Here is a 17107-nt window from a genome sequence, read left to right as displayed (position 1 = left end):
GAGCTGAAGCCCAAGGGAGGAAAGGCTCCGTCCGCATCGCAGGAGGCCATCAGGAACCAGGGTAGGAGCGGCCGCGGGAACCAGGGCTGGAAAAGCGCCCGGGGACGGCTCTCTGTCCTGCCTGTTTTCGGGCAGCTGTCCTGGAAATGGGGTCATGCGCAGCCCTGGGCTGGGACGCCACACCTGGGCAGGTGTTTGCTTCCCAGGGCAGCGCTGAGCTGTCCGAAAGGCTCTGGAATGTGCTGAGCCTCCACTCCAGCCGGGGTTTGTGTGTTGTAGTGAGGAAAGAGCTGATGGCCGAGGCAGCTGCCAGTGAGAAGGGGCTCTCCATGGAGGAAAAGGTGAGGGAGATGCTGCCATTCCCTGCTCAGCACCCCTTGGGGCTGCTCTCCTTATCCTGAGGGTATTTATAAACATAATCCCCCAAAACCTCCCCGTGCTCAGTTTGGTTTTATCTCCTGCAGGAGCAGGAGGAGGAAGGGGCAGCTGCTCCCTCTGTCTCAGGGGTTTATTTCATCTGCCCCTTGACTGGTACTGTTGTGAGGAAAGACCAGAAGGAGAAGCAGCTCCGAGAAGCCATCCAGGCAGTGAGTGCTTCCCTTCAAACTCCTTCCCTTCCCTTCCCTTTACAAACTCCTTTTGTGCCAGCAGTGACCTCACCAACCCTCCACCTCCTTCGTGTAAAATCTCCCCAGGACAATTTCACATTACCTGTTAAATCATCTCTAGCCCAGCAAATGGGGAACAATTGAGCTGGGCTGGGGTCAGCTCCTCCCTGAGCAGCTTCTCTCCCTCTCCCCCAGTATTTCTCCGTGGACCCGGTGGCTGCTTCCATCATGGAGATCCACACCTTCAACAAGGACCGGGAGAAGGTCCGGGTGTGCGTGGAGACCATGGCCAAGTGAGTGCCACTGAGGCCACGGGCAGCTCATCCCTTGCCTGCTGGCTTTTCTTGCTCTGCTTCTAGCAGTCTTCTTTTTGGAAGAAAATGGAACTCTTGAACCACCTAATTTGTCAGTTGACCTGATGTCAGCATCCTGGAGGAGTTGGTCCCACTAATCCAAGAGGTTTGGGAGCTGCTGGTTGTTTGGTTTGGCCCCAAAACATTGATGTATTTTATTTTCCTGGGTTTCTCAGCTTTTTTCCTCTGTGAGGTCTCTCTTTTCTCTCTGACCTTGGAGTGTTCTGCTTTGATCCAGCAGTGCATTCCTCTTCCTGCAGGTACCTGGATAACATCTATCTCCATCCAGAAGAGGAGAAATACCGGAAAATCAAATTGCAGAACAAGGTGTTTCAGGTGAGCTCAGGCTCCATAGCTGCTGAGCCTTGGAAGGCCCTTGCTTGGAGCAAACTCCATCTAAATTCTGTCTTTTTCTTACAGGAGAGGATAAGCTGCTTGGAAGGGACACACAAATTTTTCCAGGCTGTTGGGTTTGAGACAAAAACGCTGCCTGTTCCAGGACAAGGCAAGAACTTGTGGTGTTAATGTGGAGTCAGGGGGAGTTTGGGGGATGCTGGGAGCAGCTCTGGTTGCTGACAGCTCCACAGAGGTCATTCCTCCAAGGCTGGAACAAAAACACCCTCTGATCCTCCACATTCCTTGTCCCAGTGTGACATTTCCCCAGAGATCCTTGTCCCCGTGTCACTGCCCTAAAGACCAAGAGCCTCACGCGCCATCCTTGCTGTTGCAGAGACCACGGAGGAGTTCTACGTGCTGAAGGAGGAGGTGCTGAGCAGGCTGGAGGATCTGAGGGAGCACAAGGAGCAGCTGTTGAGCTCGGAGCCCGTGCGGGCGCAGCTGCACCGGCAGCTGGCCGTGTTCCACCCCTCGCCCGCGGCCGCGCGCTTCGAGCTGCCCCACGACTTCTTCAGCCTCACTGCAGAGGAGCTGCGCCGGGAGCAGCGGCTCCGGTGAGGGGCTGCAGCAGCAGCAGCAGGGCCAGGGGACAGCAGCCAAGCCAGCAGCTGGTGGCTCTCCTCGGGGCCTACAAGGGTCTGTGCCCGCAGGACAGAGGCGGTGGAGAAGGCGTCGATGCTGAGGACCAGAGCCATGCGCGAGAAGGACGAGCAGAGGGAGATGAGGAAGTACAACTACACGCTGCTGAGGGTGCGCTTCCCCGATGGATACATCCTCCAGGGTAAGGGGGACTCCTCACCCTTCCTTCGGGCACCTCCAGAAGTTTCTGAGGGTCCTTGGAGTGTAAGGAGGAGGTGCTGAGCTCAGCTGGTGGGATAAACCATCCCAAAACCACAGCGGGGTAACGTTTCCCCATGAACTCCTCCCATCTCCAAACCCTCCCCCTGCTCAGGGTTGGGATTTTAAGCCAGGATTGGACAGAGAGGGAAGAATCTCAAGGCATCATTAATTAAAGTCTGCTCTTCCCATGCCTCTGGAAACAAGCTGGACTCATTAGATCAGTGTGTGACAGCAGCCAGCGTGAGGCTGCCCATGTGATGTCAGACTGTACAACAGCATAAATCCTCTTCAAATTTTCCTGTAGAACTCTGGAAATCATTTCAGGCTTCCCCAGCTCTTTGTTACAGGCTGGCAGGGGCTCCCAACAATTGACTATTTTTCTTTGGGGATTCTGCTTTTATAGTTTTCAGCTAAATCAGGCTGGCTGTGTGGCAGGGAAGTCGTTGATCAAGTCAGCATCAGTAGGCGAAGCCCCACGGAACCGACCACAAAAGGTTAGATTTTGGTAAATGCCAGACTCTCTCACCTTGTTTTCTCATGGCAGGGACTTTTTATGCCCGAGAATCAGTATCTGCACTCTACAACTTTGTGAGAGAAGCACTCAGAGATGACTGGCTGCCCTTTGAGCTCCTGGGACCTGGAGGTCTCAAACTGACTGATGAGAACTTGGCCTTCAATGAATGTGGGTTGGTGAGTGAAAAAAATTATTGTTGGTACCTTCCAGAGCATCTTGAGGCTGTCAGAGACTTCTGCTGCTCAGAGCTGGGGGAGAAGTTTGTGTTCTTTCAGAGCCCCAAGCTGTGCTCTGTCCCCTCGTTTTCAGCACAAACAAAGCAGTAACTGCCGGGGGGCTTGGAGGTGTGGAGGGAAGTGCAGGGTCCTCCTCCTGGAGCACAGAGCTGTCAGGGGCTGGGAAAGAGGGAAGGCAGCGCTGGTGAGGGAGGGTGTGAACAGAAAGCCCAAAGTAACATCCCTAAAAGCAGCTGCTTGCAGAATCCAGCCTTGTCCTTGTCAGTCTGAGCAGTCCCAGCTCTGTGGATGCTCACAGGGTGTTCTGCGCTCAGGGGAACAGAGCAGCGGTGGGAGTGCCCAAGGCCAGGATGCACAAGCTGGGGCAGGGGGAGGTGTCCCTGCCCCAGGCAGGGGTGGCACTGGATGGCTGGCAGGACTCCCCACACCCTGCCCTGGCTGTGCTCAGTGCTGCTGTCGTGCCCAGGTGCCCTCGGCCCTGCTGAGCCTGGCCTGGGACGCCGCGGTCATGGCGGACGTGGAGGCGGCGGCGGAGGAGCAGCGCAGCCCCCTGCGGCCCGAGCTGCTGGCCAGGGCCCAGCCCCTGTCCTGAAATAAAGGGCAGAGCCTCCAGTGCTGCTGGCTTTGGACTCGTCCCTCCTTTTGCCGAGACTGCTGGAGGTGGCTTTGGTTCAGCTCTGCACAGGGGCTGGGCTCTGCTGTCCCCTCCCAGCTCCAGACTCACAGGTGGCCTCGCCAGGGGCTCCTCCCTGGGGCTTCCAACACCCAACTGGAGCAGGGACTGCCCGAGGTGTTCCCAAGGCAGTGGTGGAGCAGGGATTAGGGGCTGGTAAGGCTGGATTACCAGCCTGAGCCTGGGGAGGGGGCTGGGTTTAGAGCTCAGCTTCCCGTTCTGCTTCTGTGTGCACTGTAACTCCTACTGGAGAGAAGCTATTTGGATAAAGTTACACTTAGTCTGATTAAATGGAATTATTTAAAGATTCAGTTCTGATCCCAGTTGCTTGAGTTGCATTGTTGTTGTAGGTTTGAGATGCCAAGCCAGTCTGTGCTGGGGCTGGCACTGGTGTTACTGGGGCAGCATCACCCCCTTGTCCCTTCAGAGAGCACAGAGTGACAGCAGGGACCAGCTACTGCTGCTGCCCAGGGGGAGATAACAAACCTGAAATTCCAGACAATCTTTTAAAGAACTAATTGATAACTCACCAGTTGTATAAAGCTGAAAGCCCCAGCAAGTTTGTCCTGTGTGTCACCAAGTTTGATGCCAGCTCCTTTAATACCTCAAGCAAGAGTTTTTCTGTGGGACAGAGCCCAGCTCTGATGTAGACAAGAGACAGAGAACCTAGCCCTGACCTGTCCAGCCTGTCCCAAAATAAAAGAAACAATGCATTTTTCCTCTTCCAAAGGTAAAGCCCTGCTGCTGTTCTCTGGAGCAAGTAAGACCACAAACAGGATGGTACAAGAGCATAAATTCATATATAATTGTACATCATTTATACCCAAGGCCACGCTGTACAACATTATGAACAGTCATTCCCCAGTGGCATCACAATAAGCTTATTCCAAAATCCCTCAGCTACTTTCAGAGATAACTTAGATACCTTCCATTACAAAGAAGTATCAAAATTTCAATAATGCTTTATTAAGGACAGATTAATATGCAGTATTTAAAAAAAAAACTAAAAAGCTAAAGCTAAAAATTTAAGCTTCCATCTGGTCTGAAGCAGAACAAAGTGCTGTCTTCTCTTTACAAGAAATGTGGAATACTTTCAAGTATCTTGGTCAAAGATACACAAGGTTTAAAACTTTCTAGCTCATTCTACATACATACAGAGGAGTTAGTAGCATTTAAGTCTCAAATTGTATTAGATGGGCTGACCATGCTGCTGTCCTGGTGAGCAGCTCTTGTGCCACTGGATTCTGAAGCTGTGGAACCTGCAAAGGAGAGAATGTGTTTGGTTTGTTTTTATAAATATCCTCATTAATCCAGTAAAATTTGACTGCTTTATGTTTTATCTGTCTTAGCTTCCTGCATCTGTTGTGAGTCTCCTTTTCAACACTATTTAAAAACTGGTTTTGATACTGGCTTCGTATTTAATATCACCAATCCAGAATAAAAAAATCACTTCAACCATAAAAAGGATTTTCATAATCTTTTCAGTGCTTTAGAGTCAGGCAGAGCCAAACAAACAGAGCTGCTTGTGTGTCAGCAGAGCCTGAGGGAGGGAAGCTGCTCAGTGGCATCCTCAGAACAAGAGGGGACGAACCTGAGGCGAGGTTTTCATCTCAGAGCCTGGTAATAAGCAAAAGCAGCTTAAGATTAAAGCCAGGCTCCTTGTCAAGCAGTCCCAATGTCTGTTTTGGGAGGTGAGAGGAGCTCAGAGAGGAAGGAGAGCCCAGATAATGCCTGCAATGGGTCAAACACTCCAGAATTTCTGTGCACGAGTCCTTATCTGCCAGAGGAGCTGCCCAACACAAACCACTTTCCTTAGAGCAGGTTGGGAGAGCTCCATTGTGAGCAGCAAGAAAGAGCCCAGAGCTTTGGAAAGCACAGCACGTGCTTGGAGTCAGCTCATTGATCTGTGTGATCGCGTCCAAAAGCTCCTGGAGATGAAAGGAGCTGCTGCACATCCTCATGCCAGCGTGGCCTGAAAGGAAGGGCTGCAGCACAGGGGCTTTGAAGCCATTTTCCAAGGGATAACTGGGACACAAACACAAGCAGGTGCTCAGATTGTGGAGCAGAGCAGCAGCCAGGCTGCTCCCTGATGTGACTTCCTTCAGACAACTTGCACCTCTGAGGAGGCACCAGAGGGGTGATAACCCAGCCCCTGCCAGGCCTGCAGGGCTCTGATGCCCCAGAGTACAGCAGTATTTATTTGCCATAATTTGCCAGTGGATGTGCTGGCACTGCCCCAGTGCTCACCTGTGCCCCCAGGAACAGGCAGGTGACCCTGGCAGCTCACAGGCCTTTGTGCCACTGAGGCCAAAGGGGAGGAGGAGGGCAGAAAAGCCAAGAGCAGCTTAGAGAAAGCCATAAATAGCAAAGAAACGTCTTTAAAAAAAGGATAAAAAGCAGGAGTAGCTGGAATAAGATATCTATAGAGAGAAAAGCTCAAGGAGTGGTGAAAAGGGCAGAAAAGCCCAAGTTCAGCTCACACAGGTGCTGCTCCCTTGGTACCCATCTCCCTTCCCACCTTTTCCTGGCTGTACATCCACAATCATGCAGTCATCATCTTCCTCATCTTCCTCAGTGTCTGCCTGAAATCCATCCATCTCTGCAGCCTGGAGGGAAAAAGCAGGTACCAGGTGTGAGCCAGGAGGTGCTAGGGGCCAGAGCTGGCACAGGCAGTGCTGGGCACCCTCTGGGCAGGTGGGCACACCTGAAGGGAAGGAAATCTGCAATTCCCAGCTCCACAAGCTGGGACCTGTGACTAAAGGCCTCAGTGCAGTGGCACACACAGTGGGAAAGAGGCCAAGCTCTGCTCCAGGATCCTTCCCTCTTACACAACGTGCTGAGCAGCCCCCGCAGCACAGGCAGCTCAGGCTCCATGGGAATCTGACTCTTGCTGCATTTTTGGAAGGGAAATCTCTCCCTGCTCTGTTTATTATTTTCACAGAATCACAGACTCATAAAGGTCAGCGAGTCCAACTGCTCCCCAGCGCTGCCAAGGCCAGCACTGGCCCTGTCCCCAGGTGCCACATCCCCATGGATTTTAAATCCCTGCAGGGCTGGAGACTCCAGTCGTGCCCAGGGCAGCTGTGCCAGGGCTTTACAACCCTTGCCATGAAGGAATTTTCCCAATATCCAACCCAAACCACCCCGGCACAGCTTGAGGCTGTTCCCTCTTGTCCTGCTGTCCCTGGGAGCAGAGCCTGCTGTCCCCTGGCTGTCCCCTCCTGGCAGGAGCTGTGCAGAGCCACCAGGGCCCCCTGAGCCTCCTTTGCTCCAGGCTGAGCCCCTCTGGATGTCCTCTCCCTTCTGAAGATGGAGAATTACTGTTGCTTGTCAAGTTCAGACCTTGTTTTCTCCTGACTGCTCCTCCTCTTTGCCAATCAGCTTTTATTCAGGGAGCTGTGCCAGTTCTTCCCTTGCTGCCCAGGTTTCCTGCCATGGGAAAAGCCCAAATTCCCCATTTGGAATGGAGAACACAGAACCCAAGGAGTGACACAAACCAAAGCTGCCCAGCTGTGAGGGTCTGTTGAGTTTTGGTTTTTTCCTTCAGATGGAACTGGAATGAAAATCCTGGTCCCCATCCCCTTAAAACTCTTCCAAGCCAAGAAATTTTCAATTTACATCTTTCGATAAAGTCCCAGTTCTCAAATTAAATCCCTCCTACACGTGGGCAGGTACTGCCCACTTCAGCACCAAATTTTTCTCTCCACAGCTTATGTAAGAGCACCTTGACTCACACAAGCCCTGGTGTGAGCTTCCCAGCACAGAAACACGTGCCAGAGTGGGAATCTGGCAGCTCCCAGCCATTCCCAGGCTCTCTCCACAGCCCAGCCTGGCTCCACAGGTGGGGTGGGATCTTAACACCTGAGCAGGGCTGATTGAGACATCAGGAATGAAAAGCTTCTGGGGCTGTGACACCTCTGCTCGGAGCTGCACCTCCCCAGCACAGCTCTGAGGAGCTCTGAAGCATTCAGGCTGCTGATGTAATTCTCCTAAAAGCCTTTGTTTTGCTATTTCTGCTCCCTTATGAGCTGAATTTCCAGTGGGTGCCAAGCAGAGACTTTTATCTCTGCCTTTATTTAGTGTACAAGAAAAAACCCAAGCAGATGGAGTTTGGGGGCTGAACAGCTTCTCACAAGTCTCTGATCTCTATCAATACCTGAATGCTGAGCTTTTTCAGTAGAAAAGCCAAAAAAGCCAAGAATAAATTGGGAAGGCAAAGCATAAAAAGCATCAAAAGCCTCATCTGTGGTCCATGGGAGGGGGTGGAACGAGATCAGCTTTAAGGTCCCTCCCAAGCCAAACCATTCTGGGGCTCTTTCCTAAGCTGGTGCACACGGAAGGAGGAATAAATCCACTGGCAGGGACTTCAAACCCTGCCCTGCCTGGGGCACTGGAAGCCAAAGGTTGATAACCCCAAGTTCCAGCACCTAAAGCCTCCACAGAGCATCCCAAGCTTGTGGGGACCCAGCTGTGGCTCCTCCAGGGCCTGAAGGGGACAAGAGGAAACACAGAGAGAGACTTTGGACAGGGGATGGAGGGACAGGACACAGGGAATGGCTCCCACTGCCAGGGGGCAGGGTTGGATGGGATTTGGGGAAGGAATTCCTCCCTGTGATGGTGGGGAGGGGCTGGGGTGGAGCTCCTAGAACAGCTGGGGCTGCCCCTGCATCCCTGGCAGTGCCCAGGGCCAGGCTGGAGCAGCCTGGGGCAGGGGAGGTGTCCCTGCCATGGCAGGGCTGGCCCTGGGTGGGATTTAAGGTCCCTCCCAAGCCAAAGCATTCTGGAATTCCATGATCCCATTTTTCAGTCATGATTAGGCTCCAGCACTACCTGTGGTCGCCCTGAAAAGCAGAAGCAACAACAGGAAAACCACAACACAGCTCCCAGGCAGCAACCACTGCAATTCCATCTCATTTTGTCCCTATGAATTATTGTATTTTTAAACCAGCTCTTGAAATTCAGCTTTATGTGTGTCAGGATGAGCTGGAGCCTTTACAGACTGCTCTGGGCTGAGTTGCAGCACTTGGGAACCACATTTAATCCGTTCACATGCAACTGCTGTAAGTCATCAGCTCGGGCTGTACATCTGGCAGCCACAGGCACACATAAAACCTGCACACAAATTACACACAGCTGTAAAACCAAGGCCGAGCAGACTCTCAAACTATTCACAGCTTGGATGCAATCACTGCCAAATAGCAGAGAATGGAAGAACAGCAGGAGAGCAACGTTTCAAATGGAACAGAGAGTCCAAGCTGCAGACACACAAAAGAAACCCATCTCTTTAGTCCCATCATTTCACTCCTTTCCCCATAAAAAGGGTCTTCTGGTGTGCAGGACAGTGGCTGGAGGTAACAGGCTGACCTGGGGGGTGCAAACACCCCCAGCCCCATTCCCAGCACTCATACTGGGGCACAACACCCACCAGGAACTCACCTGCTCAGCACCCCGAGGCCTCTTCATGAACTTGGTGATGGACCTGCTTCCCACAGGCTTCCTCTTGGCTGCCAGGGGGGTGGGCTGGGGCACAGCCACTCCTGGCACGCTGCCCCCCTCCTCCTTGCCCGTGCAGGGCACCTGGGTGACGTAGTTCCACTGGCAGGGCACGGGGAGCTGCTGCTGCCCAAAGCTGCGCAGCACCTCGGCGTGCACGTACCAGCACATCCTGAACTCGGGCCTCTTCTCGTACACGGAGCTCTCTGAAATGATCCTCTTGAGCCTGGCCTTGGAGGGCACCCCGCTGTCCTCGCCACCCGGGGGCTCTGGGGGGCTCCTGGGGCCGTGGCTGAAGCGTCCCTGGCGGCAGCACTCCTGGAACTCCTGGATGATCACCCTGCTCCCGTGCACGTTCCCGTGCAGCAGCGGCAGCAGCTGGCCCAGGACTGCGGGGGAAATGGCACAGAATGGGTTAAAAGTGGGAAAGAAATCAGCGTGGGCTCTCCAGAGCTGGCCCAGCACTGCGGGGGAAAGGTGGCACAGGGTGGGTTGAAGGTTGGGAAACCACAGGGACAGAAATCAGCACGGGCACTCCAGAACTGCTGGGGGGGAAAGGGGCACAGAATGGGTTAAAGGCTGGGATACCAGGGGGATAGAAATCAGCACAGGCACCCCAGGATTGGTTTTAGAGATGGATTGCCCCGAGAAGCTGGGGGTGCCCCATGCCTGGAAGGCTCCAAGGTGAGGTTGGATGGGGCTTGGAGCAAGTGGAAGGTGTCGCTGCCCATGGCAGAAATTGGATGGTCTTTAAGGTGTCCCCCAACCCAAACCACTCTGGGATTCCATGACTGTAACAGCAGCTAGGTCTGATGTGGAAACAACACCCTGGAGTGAAATCCCCACCCCCTGCTTGGCCTTTATGTGAGTTATTCACAGCTTTGTGTTAATCAGGTGCAGGAAAAGCTCAGGCCTGGAACCAAACACAGAAACCAAACCATTTCCCCCAAACAATAAACAGGCTCAGGCCCATCCTAAATCTGAGATTGCTCAAGTCTGGCTGGCTTTAGTTCCTAGATTGCCCAGAGCAAGACTTTTTGGAGAGGCACTGCCAGAAAACTCCTTTCCAAGAGCTCTCAGAGATTCCTTGGATTCCAGCCTTGTCAGAAACAGGTCATTCTGAATGCAACACTCACTAATCCCCCTACTCCCTCCAAAGCAGAGCACGACACTGTGGAAGCACTGTTTAGCCCTTCAGGTCTTACTTTGCTGATCTTTTGCTCTTTTTTTGCTACATTTCTGTGTGTGCTGCTCCTCCTCTGGCACAGGTGGATCCAGGACACAGGCTGTGAACTGCTGGAGCACCTTCAGGTCGGGGTTGGTGCCGTTGTCCTTTGCTGCCCTTTCCCAGACACAGCCAATCTTCACAGGCTGCAGGACATGGAACCTCTTCCCCTTGGCTATCAGCTCATCCCACTCCTTTGCTTTCAGTTTCTGACGAACCTTCTGGTTCTCTGGGTCACACTCCTGCAGCCACAGGGGACAAAAGTTACAGCCACACCAGGATTAAAAAAGAGCTTTTTGAAGCTAGCTTTGTTCCCTGAGCCACACAGGGCTCCTGAACCGTGCAGGCACAGACCACGTGCTCTCCTCCCCTGCCAATATTGACGTGGCACAGTTCACTGGAAACAGAGATGGGAACTCAGGGCCACCCAGCTGCCTTACCTCTGTCACACCTTCATCTTCAGATAGGTACCCATGGGGTACAAAAAACCCATCGTCCTCATCTTCATCCTCTCCCTCCTCTTCGTCATCCTACAAATAAATGGGTTAAAGTTACACTGCCAAGTGCAAGTGGTTCCTGATTTTATTCAGCATGCAGGATCCTCACCTCTTCACTATGGGAGAGACTTTCCCCTGGCTCCTCCTCTTCCCACTCTTCATCACTGTCTACTTCATAGTCCAGCAGTTTCTGCAAGAAATGCCAACATTTCTGTCCAGCACTGGAGAGCACAGCACCAAATCCAGGCTGGGCTTCAAAGGGAACAAAATGGCTCAGAAATGCCAGGGAAGCAGAGGACTTGGCCAAGCACATTCACTTCTAGAGCATAAAGGATGCAGCAGGCTGAGGTGCTTACAGTGTCCTTGGACCATGGATTCCTGGCACGGATCAGGGAGGTTCTCTTGTTCCAGGTGCCCCAGTAGGCAGGGCGGTGATTCTCACTGAACTGCAGGAGCTTCATCCTGCCAAACTTCTCCCTCTCAGGAACAGCATCTGCCTGGCAGCTATCCACCACCACCACGTCACTGGGAACACAGGGGAAGGTGGCTGAGCCCCACAGAGCAGCTCCAGCCTTCCCTCCTCCTCAATCCCTCTCTGCAGTTCATTTCATAAACCAGAAGCAGAGCAAGCCCCCAGGTGCAGACTGACCTGTTGACACTGTCATTGCTGTCACTGACCAAAGTGGGCCCAGTTTTCCGTGGTTTACGACATTTTAGATCCTTCAAGAAAGAATCTTCACCATTCTGGGCGTGCAGGAGCTTATCCAGCTGTTCCAGGTCCTCTGGATCCAGGGCCACACGGCTGAGGGGGGCTAAGACCATGTTCTCCTTAATTTCAAAAGGAGCAAACTTCCCACAGGAGCCAGCAAGGGTCTGAAACATCAAGTGAGGAATGTCAAGGACACGGAGAAGCTGCAGCACCAACACATGCAAGAAACACCTGCTGTTGAGGTGTTGTCTGAGGTGAAGATTTAGGTTAAGTGAAGATTAAGTTAAACCCTTCCTGTCCAGATCTTCCAGGCAATGTAGAAAACAGAGCCGAGATTCACTAAACCAACAACAAGTGTCCTCTGTAGTCTCTGCTCTGGCCTTTTTCTTAAAATCCTTTGCACTTTTGAGACCAGGAAATTAAGAAAAACCAATGTTTTGACCACCTAAGAAGCTGTAAGGGGCAGCTGAGAAGGAAATCGGGGTATTTTGTTAGGAACAACTGTGAGAGACCAACACACAGAGGCACAGCAGTCCCTCACCTTGGGGGCCTGTGGAGTCTTTGGTTTCTGGAAGAACCTGGTGATCTCTGCTTTCTGGGCATTGATGCGCTGAAACGAGAACCCAAACGCAAATGTGAGATGGGACAAAGCTTTGGAATGCCAGGTGAGCTCACGCATGACTCAACTTCAAATGAGGCACAAAGCAAAGTTCAGGCAGTCAGCAGCTCCTGTGACTCAACAGAAACACTCATTGTCCTCCTGGCACAAGCAGGGCTCCAGTGTCACTGCCAGGGAACAGGTCACTTGTGGCCACTCAGAAACACACACAGAAAACACCCGAGAGGGGAAAAGCAAAGGAACCAACAGGTGTGAAAGTAACAGGTAAAATCTGCATGGAGCAGCCCCAGCAGGTCAGGGGGACAGGCTGCACCCAAAGGAACCTGCTCCACCATTTCACCCCAGGAAGAATTGAGAGACAAGCCAGAGAAAGCATTTTCACCTTTTCTTCCTCCTTTAACCGTTTCTCCTCTTCTTTCTTTCTCTTCTCCTCAAGTTTTGCCCTTGAAAACAAAGATCATGTGAATTGTCACCCTCCAGGAAGGGTTTATTTGCACTGAGGAGGAGGTGGGAAGCCCCAGACCCCACCAGGAGGATCATCTGTCAACCCAGCCAAGAACCACACTTGGTGAAGTGCACAGGAGACTTTGTTCATTCCTTCTAGAGCAAATATTGACTCATTTCAAGTTAATGGGCTGCCTCGAGTTTCTCTCAATCCCAGGGAGTTTCAGGGGTTACCAAGCCCCAGTAACTTCCTCCACAAAGAGCACAGGTGAGCCAGGTCCTGCTCAGGGCAGCAGGACAGCAGAGGCACTGCTGGGATGGGGGCACAGAGTCCCTCAGGCATTTCAGAGCCACCCCTGACCCCAGGCCCCAGCACAGGCACCCCCAGCAGCTGCTCAAGCCCAGGCACTCACTCCAGAGCCTCCTGCCTCTCCTTGCGCTTCTCCTCCTTCACTCGCAGCTTCTCAGCTTTCTCCTTCTCTTCCTTTTCCTTCTTTTCCCTCCTTTCTCTCTCTTTCAACTCTTTCTCTTCCTCTTTCCTCTTCTTTGCCTCCTCCTTGGCTCGTTCCTTCGCAGCTTTTGCCTCTTCCTTGAGCCTCCCCTTCTCCTCCCTCTCTGCCTGCAGCTTCTGGAGCTTGTCCGCACGCTCCTGGTCCTGGGGCACAAAGGGGACACTCAGAACTGCAGCTCTGTGCTCCCAAAACCCTGCTGGAAATCAGCATTTATTGCTCAAAGAGGACCCACCCAGTGCTTGACCTGCAGCATCACAAAATATCCTGGACTTGGAAGGACCCTCCTCCTCCCCAGGAGTGCAGGTGGGAGCACATCCACAGCCCCCCTGCCTCAGGCAGCAGCCAGCTGAGCTTCCCTGGGCTGCCTCTCTGAAAGCTTTAATTATTCTTTTCCCTTCGCAAAAAAAAAAAGGTATTTTCTTTTCTCTAAGCATCAAAGAAAGCTTTGTATTGAGTCATCTTCCTTACCACTGTGGCATTATAGAAAATTAGATGGGAATTAAAAAATCGTAATTATTCCCTTATTTAATAGGAGATTTCAGATTCTTTCCAAAATATTTTCTCCTGAGCAAAGCTTTTCACGCTTTGGTGTCATCACAGGGCTACAGTGGTGTCACTTCTACAAGTGAATTTGAGCTGATTTGACATCACAAACCCACAAGGATTTTCTGATGGTTTCCACAACCACAGAAATCACTTGGATGATCCTTGTGGGTCCCCCCCACTGGGATATTCCATGATCTCAGGGAATAAAGTCAGTCTCCAAAACCAAATTGTGGAGCTTGTCCCTTGTTTTCTTCCATTCTAGATCACCAGACATCACCAGTGCCCTGAGATTGTTCAAGGGGCACTCTGGGAACAGATGTTATTGGAAGTGTTGCCTTTTATGGTGTTTCCTCCCAAAACAACTGCAATTCCCACCGTGGCTCTGCTGACACAAAGGAGGAAAATGTCAAATTAAAGAGAAAAAGCTTTTCTGTGCTGCAGGCACTGGTGATGTCACCAGGAAAGGAGGATCTGCCTGTGCCCAGACACTCCTTCTCTTCCCTGGGTATTTTCAGTTTTCTTTTATTGATTTCACATCTCTCCTTGTCAACATCAAGGCTTCCTTGAGCAGTGTCACAACACAAATAACTGCAGAAAGCCACCAACAGCCAAGTGGTGCCAATGGCAAGGAAACAACACTGTCAGCCTGAGTCATGGAATGTGCTGGGTGCTGGTGTGAAGCTGACAGCTCACTGGTGGCTCTGGTTCATTCCCAGCATCATTTTTAGCTTCCATTCTCCTCTCTCCCTCCCATCCCTGCTATTTTTAACACAGCTATAGAAGGGAAGAAAACAACAGATTGGAATTCTATATGGGGCACTGGGAAAAGCTGAAGAGCTTTACAGCTACAACTTACATAAAACACACAAGTTTATAAACAAGCCACTGAGAGACACAGAATGCCTGGGCACAAACCCTCCCAGGTGCAGATAAAAACAAACCCAAAAAAGCCCATTCCTGCAGCAGGGACCCTTCAGCCTCCTCTCACCCAGCATGCCACGAGTGGCAGTAGAATGAGGGAGCAGAGTTTGCTGAGGAGCTGCATCCAAGCAAACAGAACCTGGAGCTTGAGCATTCCCAGTGGTGGCATCCAGTGGTGACATCCTCTGGGAAGCCACAGACACAGTGTCCCACTTGCCTTGTGTATTAATAAAAACTGAACCTACATTTTGGGGCTTCAACGTTTCCAATCCTTCCCAAAGAGCCCCAAATGCACCCAGGGCTCCATTCAGGAGCTTTGGAAAGAGCCAAGCACTTTAACTGCCTGCATTAAAGGTTTTTCCATGCTCCTCAGGGTGAGGAAAAATGGCAAAAGAGATGTTCCAGCTGGGCTGAGATAAAAGGCAAAGCTTTGTTGGCTCCTCAGGGGAGGTTTGGGTGTCAGGGAAATGCCTTACTCTTTGCAATCTCAGCTTCTCCTTCTCTGCTGAACTTCTGTGGAATTTCTGAGGTACCTGGAATTACAAAATGCAAGTTTTAGAGGAGATCCTGAGTGACAGGATTTTCCAGCCTGAGTGACACCAGGCTGCTCCTGCAGATCACACCCAGTCACTCCCAATGCCCCAGAGCAGGGAATGAGGGCACAGCTCAGGAATACCCAACCTCCCCACTCCCACCCCAGCCTGGATCCACCTCCTGTCCCCCTGAACAAACCCCTCTGGTCCCCTCAGCCCTACAGGATCCTTTGCAAGGGAACACCACACCAGGGGAGCTGCTCTGAACCACGGGGGACATTTCAACATGGCAAATTCACTTCCTTCCAGCTAAACTTATGTTTGTTTGGTTTTTTTTTTTTTTTGCATCCACCTATCTTGCTGTGATATTTAGCTGTAACTTTATGAATACAAGGACTGTTTTCCACATTTTAACACTTTCTTCTTGTCATCACAGTCCACTTGATCTTCCACCAGTAACAGCTCACTGACCCTAAATTCCAAACAGGGCACACTTCTCATTTATCTTTTATTTATGGGGGGAAGAAAAAGGTGTTTTATGCATAAGACCATCATTCATAGACTGGTTCAAGGCCTAATTTGTCAATACTTCAGCACACTGTGACTTGATTTACTGGATCCCCCCTCCTCCTCCTCCTGCCATTCACAGCATCACATTTAAATTGTGATTAACAGGCTAACACAGCCCAACTGCTTTATTTTCTATATTTATCTGATATAAAACAGGAGTTCTGTCAAGTGGGGGCTTCAGCTCCTCAGAGCTGCTTCCTCCCAGGAAAACAAAGCTGCCAGGACTCCCAGCTGCACAGCTTGGGGTGCAAACCCTCATTTTGGGGAGCAGCACACGAGCAAATGCAGCCCCACTGGCAGTGCTGGATTACACCAGGAGTGCTTTCTGCTACACTGGAAATTCTTCACGCCTGCTTGAGTGTGTCTGTTTATTTTAGAGAGGGAAGACTGGGAGTTTTCACAGAGGAGGAATTAATTGATCACTTGACTTGATAAACACAACAACAGGACTGGGAGAACCATCCCCGTGGTGTTTGAGCCACCTGAGCAGATGCTGCCACCCTTGGAAGCTTCTCTGTCCAAAGTGCCCCAAAAATCAGGGTGGCTGAAAGTCAGGTGACCAAAACCCCCCTCACCCCGAGCTTTTTGATGCAATCCCAGAATTGTTTGGGTTGGGAGGGACCTTAGAGCCCATCCAGTGCCAGCCCTGCCATGGGGCACGCTCCACTGTGCCAGGCTGCTCCAATCCCCACGAGCCTGGCCCTGGGCACTGCCAGGGATGAGGCAGGAGAGCTGCTCTGGGAAATCTGTGCCAGAGCTTTTCCGTGGCAGCTGCAGAAACTCAGAGCTGGAAAAGCATCTGCACCGGCTGTGCTGGGGGAACATCCTCACAGGAATCCCAGCAGCCCTGAGGAGGATGAACAGAGCTTGGGGAAAAGCACCTAAACACAGAACTGCTCTTGGATGCTGCTCCCAAAACACCAAGCCCCAAGCGGGCATTTCACTAAAGAAATGTAAATAGAGCAGCAGCCAGAACCAGGGAGGATCAAACCCTTGAGCTGCAGGATTTAGAGACCCCCCAAAGGGCAACAGTTCAGTAATTAATCCCCACCACCTTTCCTACACTCCTCGCTGCCCCACTCACCCTGTTCCCCAGAACCCCAAGCACTCCAGCACAGCACCTGCACCCCAGAGCAGAGCAGACCCACCTTCCTGGCAGGCGTGGAGGCAGCCAGAGGGCTGCTGCTGCTGCCCTTGCTGTGTGCCAGGAGCTCGGGGGAGCCCCCGGAGCTCAGCGAGGAGTTGGTCAGTCCCGAGTCCCCCTCGTGGGACGACTCCAGGGCCTCGCTCTCCGACGCGTCCAGGGAGGCCACCTGGGGGCATTTCAGGGTCATGATGTCCTCCAGCAGCACCACGGGCACCTTCCCCTCAAAGAGCACATCCTTCAGTTCTCCCTGAGCGCCCTTCCTGCCCGCTCC

General features: G+C 52.1%; 2 protein-coding genes across 2 annotated transcripts in view; one reads left to right on the top strand and one right to left on the bottom strand.

Annotated features, from left to right (window-relative positions):
- The first annotated feature begins 6 nt into the window (after nt 1-6).
- Nucleotides 7-5084, top strand: UBXN6 (UBX domain protein 6). Its single transcript, XM_031064018.1, has 10 exons — nt 7-61; nt 280-341; nt 465-587; nt 804-901; nt 1222-1297; nt 1382-1466; nt 1692-1911; nt 2008-2138; nt 2742-2887; nt 3414-5084. Exons 2-10 carry the CDS (start codon nt 294-296, stop codon nt 3537-3539), a joined length of 1053 nt encoding a protein of 350 aa, XP_030919878.1. The 5' UTR covers nt 7-61; nt 280-293; the 3' UTR covers nt 3540-5084.
- The window catches only part of CHAF1A (chromatin assembly factor 1 subunit A), a 13456-nt gene continuing 750 nt past the window's right edge, over nt 4402-17107 (bottom strand). Inside the window, 13 exon segments of the mRNA XM_014310577.2 lie at nt 4402-4879; nt 6139-6226; nt 9057-9502; nt 10319-10580; nt 10779-10868; nt 10945-11025; nt 11192-11360; nt 11485-11708; nt 12086-12154; nt 12546-12606; nt 13021-13262; nt 15063-15119; nt 16838-17107. The exon segment at nt 16838-17107 is cut by the window's right edge and continues 6 nt beyond it. Of these exon segments, the coding sequence (XP_014166052.2) occupies nt 4800-4879; nt 6139-6226; nt 9057-9502; nt 10319-10580; nt 10779-10868; nt 10945-11025; nt 11192-11360; nt 11485-11708; nt 12086-12154; nt 12546-12606; nt 13021-13262; nt 15063-15119; nt 16838-17107 (2139 nt within the window). The 3' untranslated portion in view covers nt 4402-4799.

This window comes from Geospiza fortis, unplaced genomic scaffold (genome assembly GCF_000277835.1).
Source record: "Geospiza fortis unplaced genomic scaffold, GeoFor_1.0 scaffold299, whole genome shotgun sequence".
NCBI classification, from domain to species: Eukaryota; Metazoa; Chordata; class Aves; order Passeriformes; family Thraupidae; genus Geospiza; species Geospiza fortis.
The sequence above is the reverse complement of the archived record's forward strand: the minus strand, read 5'-3'. Positions and strand labels throughout refer to the sequence as shown.

Bases quoted from the DNA above. Each gene is read 5' to 3' on its own strand.
- UBXN6 (XM_031064018.1), top strand. From the start codon at position 294: ATGGCCGAGGCAGCTGCCAGTGAGAAGGGGCTCTCCATGGAGGAAAAG. The intron at 902-1,221 runs GTGAGTGCCACT...CTCTTCCTGCAG, and splicing joins TGCGTGGAGACCATGGCCAA to GTACCTGGATAACATCTATC. The intron at 2,888-3,413 runs GTGAGTGAAAAA...TGTCGTGCCCAG, and splicing joins CCTTCAATGAATGTGGGTTG to GTGCCCTCGGCCCTGCTGAG.